This window comes from Rhinopithecus roxellana, chromosome 14 (assembly GCF_007565055.1).
Source record: "Rhinopithecus roxellana isolate Shanxi Qingling chromosome 14, ASM756505v1, whole genome shotgun sequence".
Classification (NCBI taxonomy): domain Eukaryota; kingdom Metazoa; phylum Chordata; class Mammalia; order Primates; family Cercopithecidae; genus Rhinopithecus; species Rhinopithecus roxellana.
The window spans coordinates 60653159-60660548 of record NC_044562.1 but is presented as its reverse complement, the minus strand read 5'-3'; the positions used below and the strand labels follow the sequence as shown (position 1 = coordinate 60660548).

The window sequence follows — 7390 nt, the reverse complement described above, 5'->3', positions numbered from 1 at the left end:
TTAAGACTAATACAAGGACCACTGTAATGATGGAAATGTTGTGTCTTGATTGTGGTAGTGGATACACAAATGTACACATCAAAAAACTGCATAGGGCTGAACACCCCACAAATGAGCAAAGCTGGGGAAATCTGAATAAAAACAATGAATTGTATCAATGTCAATATCCTGGTTGTGAGATGTGTATATATATATATATATATATATTTTTTTTTTTTATACAAAATATTGCTCTGTCGCCCAGGCTGGAGTGCAGTGGTGATCTCGGCTCACTGCAACCTCTGCCTCCTGGGTTCAAGTGATTCTTCTGCCTCAGCCTCCTGAGTAGCTGAGACTACAGACACACTCCACCATGCCTGGCTAATTTTCATATTTTTAGCAGAGGCGGGGTTTCACCATATTGACCAGGATGGTCTTGAACTCCTGACCTTGTGACCCACCCACCTCGACCTCCGAAAGTACTGGAATTACAGGCATGAGCTACCTCACCTGCCCCTGGTTGTGATGTTATACTATAGTTTTCAAGATGCTAATCATTGTGGACAACTGGGTAAAGGATCTCTTTTTTTCTTTTTTTTTTTTGAGACAAGAGTTTCACTCTTGTTGCCCAGGCTGGAGTACAATGGCACGATCTTGGCTCACTGCAACCTCTGCCTCCCGAGTTCAAGTGATTCTTCTGCCTCAGCCTCCCAAGTAGCTGAGATTACAGGCATGCACCACCACACCTGGCTAAGTTTTTGTATTTTTAGTAGAGATGGGGTTTCTCCATGTTGGTCAGGCTGGTCTCGAACTCCCGACCTCAGGTGATTCTTCCACCTGGGCCTCCCAAAGTGCTGGGATTACAGGCATGAGCCACCACGCCTGGCCAGGATCTCTTTCATTTATTTACATCTGCATGTAAATCTACAATGATCTCAATAAAATTTTTAATTAAAAATATATATCCAGGCCAGGAGTGGTGGCTCATGCCTGTAATCCCAGCACTTTGGGAGGCTAAGGCAGAGGCCAGGATGGCTTGAGTGCAGGAGACCAGCCTGGGCAACATGATGAGACCCCATCTCTACAAAAAATACAAAAATTAGCCAGGTGTGGTGGCATGCACCTGTAGTCCCAGCTAGTTGGGAGGCTGAGGTGGGAGGATTGCTTGAGCCTGGGAGGAGGTTGCAGTGAGCTGAGATCACACCAGCCTGGGTGACAGAGCAAGACTCTTGTCTACAAAAAAAAAAAAGAAAGAAAGAAAGAAAAGAAAGAAAAAGAAAAAAGATAAATATCCAGCACCCACCAGAGAAAACATACTATACCTAGCAGTCAATTAAAACTTACAGGCCGGGCTTGGTGGCTCACACCCGTAATCCCAGCACTTTGGGAGGCCAAGGCAGGGGGATCATCTGAGGTCAGGAGTTTGAGACCAGCCTGACCAACATAGAGAAACCCCATCTCTACTAAAAATACAAAAATTAGCTGGGCGTGGTTGTGCATGCCTGTAATCTCAACTACTTGGGAGGCTGAGGCAGGAGAATCACTTGAACCCGGGAGGCAGAAGTTGCAGTGAGCCAACATCGCGCCACTGCACTCCAGCCTGAGCGACAGACTCCATCTAAAAAAAATAAAATAAAATAGAAAAAGACACTGGATGACTTTAACAGCAGCTTATATGTTGCAAAAGAAACATGGACTTCAAGATAGGGCAACAAAGGCAATCCAAAATAAAGGGAAAAAGTGGGAACCTCTCCCTCCATGAGAACTTCATGAGCTGTGAGATAACTCCTAATTGTGAATCCCCAAAGAAGCAGGGGAGAAAAACATTTCCAAAGAAAAATTTTCCAGATTAATAAACACTCTAATCCAATGGATCTAGAAAGGTAAACAAACCCAAAGCACGAGAGCATGGAGAACGCCACACCATAATGAAGTCTCACAATGAAACTGCTCAAAATCAGTGACAGAGCAAAATATTTTAAATACTTTTTAAAATTGTTTGTGAAGAACGGGATCTCGCTATATTGCCCAGGCAGGTCTGGAACTCATGGGCTCGATCTGTCCTCCCACCTCTGCCTCCCTAAGTGCTGGGAGTACAGGCATGAGCCACTGTGCCTGGCCAGAGCAAAATATTCAAAGCAAGCAGGAAGGAAATAAAGAGACAACATATATAGGAACAAAGATAGGGGTGACAACAGATGTCTCGTGCAGATAATACAAGCAAGAAAATATTGAAGAAGTAACTCTAAAGTGCTGAAAGAAAAAAACTCAAGCCAGAATTCTAGATCTAAGGAGCATATTAAATATGAAGGCAAAATAACAAGTTTTCATGTGTACAAAAGCTGAAGGAAGCATACCAGCAGACTAGCAATACAAAGTCCTCTGGCAGAAGAAATGATACCAAATGGAAACGTGGAACCACATCAGGGTTTCTCCCCTTTGGCACTGATGACACTTTGGGGCTAATAATTTATTGTGGGGATGCTCAGTAGTATAAATAGCCTCTACTCACTACAGCCCAGAAGCACCACAGCTCCCGTTATGGCAACCAAAATTGTCTCCAGATACGACCAAGGGACCCCTGGAAGGAAAAATCACCCCTGCTTGAGAATCACCATATTCAATGGACGATTTTATTTCATATTTTCCATCTCTATCCTTTTGAGCAATAATCAGAGAATTCCTAGGACCAGTTCACGAATTCAGTCCTCAGCTATGCCTATTCTGCTCTTCAACCCATCTGTTGGGAGGTTCTAAAAAAAAAAAACCTTATTTTTTTAAGAGGAGTTTTAGGTTCACTTGAAAATTGAGGAGTTACCATATATCCCCTGCCTGTGCATACACACAACCTCCTCCACTATCAACATCCACTGCGGTATTTTTTGTTAACAACTGATTAACCTTCATTAACAGATCATCACCCATAGTCCATAGTTTATATTAGGATTCATTATTGGTGTTGTATCTTCTGTGACTTTTGACAAATATATTACATGTATCCACCATTATAGTATACAAAATAGTTCATTGCCCTAAAAGTTCTGTTCTCTGCCTATGCATCCTTTCCTCCCCCAACCCGACAACTCTATTTTTTAAACTTCGATTATTAATGTCCAGTATCTCGTTTTGCTGTTCTTGTTTCATGACTGCCTATTTTTTTTTTTTTTTTTTTTATAAAATACCCATTTGTCTCAAGATCTTGTGTATTGGAGACTTACTCTGATAGCTCTATTAACTTTCTCCCTTAGGTGAGAATTCTATTTGGTGCATGTGCTATCTTCATGGAGATGGCATTCCTCAAATGTCTGGCCAATATGGGGCAATTGTGTTTGTATTAGAGACATCTCGGTAGGTCATCTGTTGCATGTGTGACCAGTACACTTGGAATGGTGGTAGCTGCTGCTGCATGTTGCACCCTACACTGTTTTCAGCTGGGCTATCTCAACACCTAGGCTTCTGTGTTTGTACTCAATTCTGTCTGGGTATCACCATTCCATGTTGGACACTATCTTGTCTGACTCCACCACTACACTCACTATGTCCACCTGGAAACACAAACCTTATTTCTGCCTAAGTGGCCCAAGGAGTGCTTGGGATGAATCATCACCTTGTCCGTTGTCCTTAGGCTTCTATCCTTACAGCCTTCCAAACAGATTTAGAGAATGAACTCTCCCCATACCTATCAACTTCCCTAGCCATCTTTGCTCTTAACTTCATCCCCTATCGTCTCCTCCAGGACTTTGGCTCCTCTTTCTTGCATGGCCTGTTTGCTACCTCCCTTTAGCCTATGAACATGTTCAGCCTCTATTTGCTCTTAATCTTTTTTTTTTTTTTTTTTTTTTTGAGACGGAGTCTCACTCTGTCGCCCAGGCTGGAGTGCAGTGGCATAGTTTCGGTTCCACTGTGTAACCTCCACCTCCTGGGTTCAAGTGATTCTCCTGCCTCAGCCTCCCGAGTAGCTGGGATCACAAGCATGCACCACCACACCGGGCTAATTTTTGTATTTTTAGTAGAGAGAGAGTTTTGCCATGTTGGCCAGGCTGGTCTCAAACCCCTGACCTTAGGTGATCCGTCCACCTCGGCCTCTCAAAGTGCTAGGATTGCAGGCGTGAACCACTGCGCCCAGCTTGCCCATAATCTCATAGGCCGTTTTAATTCCTCCTTTCTCAACCGTTTTAACAGTTGACTGCATTCTTCATTTTTTCATATCCCATCTTTGCATTCTAACTTCCACGCCTCGCCCACAACTGAGGCTTCTCTCGCTAGTTTATCAGTGCCTCCTAATTGTTATGCACAGTAGACTTCGGATTGCCTCTCAGCCACACTTGACACTATTATCTGTCTTCTTGGCTTCTTTGACATTCCTTCCCAATTCACTTTCCTTTCCTCCTCTTTTGACTGTTCTTATGCTCCTGTGCATCCATTTGCTTCTTAAATGTTGGTGGGCCCTTTGCTATTGGCTGCATTTGCAAGAAATGAGCTGCGTTTATAGGGAAGAATGAGAGAGAATGAGTCCAGAAATGTGCAGACTTGCTGTGCTGGAAAAGTCAAGTTATTCTGGACCCCAACAGGACATAAAATAGAGAAAGCCCATGAAAGCCAATTAAAATTCAACCTCTTGGCAAAGCATGCTTGAAATCGAATTTTGGCTCCACCGCTACTCGTGTGAACTTGGGCAAGATGCCTTTCTGCATCTTGGATTCCTCATATATAAGACACCTACCGGACTGGGTTAATCATCAATATTAAATTAGTGAACACACGAAAAATACTTAGAACACTGCCTGGCATAGTTCAAGGCTCAATTAAAGTTAGACACTATTATGCCAAAAAAAAAAAGGATAGTAGGATGGCTTCATGAGAGTTCAGGGATTTTTGCTCCTTTTTACCACTTTCACAACGGACTTTTCTTAACGGTTGGCGGGACACCTGAATGGTGGATGTTTACACTTGTGAAACATGTCCAAAGCTCAACCCATCATCTTTCCCCCTCCCGTGTTCCCTCTTACCCCAGATAAAGGCACTAACATCTTCCCAGTCACTTGGCTAATCCTTCCTTCCTTCCTGTCTCTCATGCCCCAAATCCTATTTAACGGCCTAAAAAGATCTTGAATTAATCTTTTCTGCGTTTCTACGCCCACTTAGAGTCCCTCATTTCTTGCCCTATTTTCTCAATGCCCTCCCATCCTCTACTCCAGATCCCCTCAAGTCCATCCTCGACGCGTGACTCCAACTTCACGACATCCACGTCCCCTATGGAGCCGCTCCGACTATGGACGCGCAGGTCCAGCGGACCTGCTCATCGCTGTTCAGGGCGGCCCGCGGGAGACCCCCGGGGCCCCGGCCCTGCCGCCGCGGTCCCAGCACTTCCCCTCGAGTGTTCGCGGCGAACAAGGCCACGCGGCCCCGGCTCTCCCGGTGCGCACGGTTCCGCGCGCAGGCAGCCAGAGGGAGGCACGCGCAAGACAGCACAGCTGCATCGGCTTCTCAGGTCCAGCTCGGGCCTAGCCTGCTCTTACGCCGACTAGCCGGCCGCGGACCGACGGCGGCCCTGCCCCAGAGAGCGAAGGTCACGGGGCTCCCCCGGAAGTGAAGTTGCGGGGATTCGCGCCAAGTTTCCGGGAAGCCCTGTGACGCGCTAGGCCCCGCCCCAACCCGTTACCTGACCCCCGCGCAGCCCCGCCTCCCACTGGGCGCACTGCGGCCTTGTGAAGCGGGCGGATTGGCTGGGGGTGCTTCGCTCAGCCAATCCGAGCGCGTCCGGGCGTCGCGGCACCGCCTCCTCCCCAGCGCTCGGGACTTGTAGCGCTCCGCGGGAAGAAGGCTGGAGTCCCGGTAGCCGTGGGGCTAGGATGGAGGCGGCCGTGGCGCCGGGGAGGGATGCGCCCGCACCCGCGGCGAGTCAGCCCAGCGGCTGCGGAAAACACAACTCGCCGGAGAGGTGCGCGCCGTCAGGGGAGGGCCGGGGAGGCGGCCGGCGTCAGTCCCCGATTGTCCCGCGCGGGAGGACGGAGGGCGCTGCCGGCCTGTGGCCGCTCTCGCGTGGGGCGTCCCGCGCGGGGATGTCCTCGAGGTCGGTCTAAGTCAGGGATGCGAGCTTCGAGGAGGAGCAGGTGCGAGCTGTGTCCCGGGAAGGGGCCACGGAGAGGTGACTTTGAGGCCGAAACTCGAGTGACTTCCAGGGGTGAGGTTTACAGGTTCTGGGGCAGCAGAGCCTGCCAGGAAGAGGGCACAGCAGATGCGAAGGGCAGGGGACTTGTCAGAGGTGATCCGGCAGAGCCGGGAAGAACTTCGGGGTTCATTCGGAGCCTTATGGGACCTCGGAGGTTGATCACGGAGCGATGCAATTTAAGTGTTTTGAAGGAGTCCTTCTGGCTGTTTCCTAGAAATAGGGGCGCGGGTAGGCCTGGGACGGGAGGAAGCCGGGAAGCCAGTTGGGGATCTTGTAACAGTCTAGGAGGGAGATGTGGTGTGCTCCCAGAAACGGATGCGTTGGTAGGAAGCTGTTGCACTGGGGCAGGTGAAAGGGAATTAAGGATTCTCCCAGGCTACTAGCCCAGCTGCAGGAAATTGGGGCTGGCCACCGCTGAGAAGCGCGGAGACCCGGAGCACGTGGTGTCCACACTTGTTAAGTCCGAGAAGGGCGGGAGGCAGGGGTATGCATTTTCCGGTCTGTGTGTCTTCTCTCTCTCTCTCTTTTTTTTTTTTTTTTGAGACGGAGTCTCGTCCTGTTGCCCAGGCTGGAGTGCAGTGGCGCGATCTCGGCTCACTGCAAGCTCTGCCTCCCGGGTTCATGCCATTCTCCTGCCTCAGCCTCCCGTGTAGCTGGTACTACAGGCGCCCGCCGCCACGCCCGGCTAATTTTTGGCATTTTTTAGTAGAGACAGGGTTTCACCGTGTTTGCCAGGATGGTCTTGATCTCCTGACCTCGTGATCCGCCCGTCTCGGCCTCCCAAAGTGCTGAGATTACAGGCGTGAGCCACCGCACCCGGCCTGTGTGTCTTCTTTTCCAGACCCCTCTTTTTCCTTTTTGTGAGCTCATTTGCTACCCATGCTTAGAATATGAGGGGTCCAGGCCTAAAGCACACACGTTTGGCATTCTACCTTGGTTGGAACAAAGTGAAGGGATCTGGGAAAATATCCCCTATGGAATCAGTGGAGCGAGATTCCCAAGACTTTTTATTTTTTGGTTAAGAAACTAATAAAGTTGAGCCTGCTCATCCAATACTGATAGCATTTTAAGGAAGCAGCAAATAATGAAGCAAAGGAATGTGTAAAGTGTTAATCTGAAATTCAAGCCATAGATTTGTTCAGCCCAGCAGCAGATTGAAGAGCTATAGTCGCCCAACAAACACTAGCTAGACTAAGGTGCTTTGGATGCTTATTTATAGGAAAGAAACAGATTTAAGGA

At 48.4% G+C, this 7390-nt stretch overlaps 1 protein-coding gene across 1 annotated transcript in view; it reads left to right on the top strand.

Annotated features, from left to right (window-relative positions):
- Window positions 1-5680: 5680 nt before the first annotated feature.
- Window positions 5681-7390, top strand: part of SCLY (selenocysteine lyase) — a 40076-nt gene continuing 38366 nt past the window's right edge. The window contains 1 exon segment of the mRNA XM_010357968.2: window positions 5681-5920. Coding sequence (XP_010356270.2) covers window positions 5832-5920 — 89 coding nt within the window. The 5' untranslated portion in view covers window positions 5681-5831.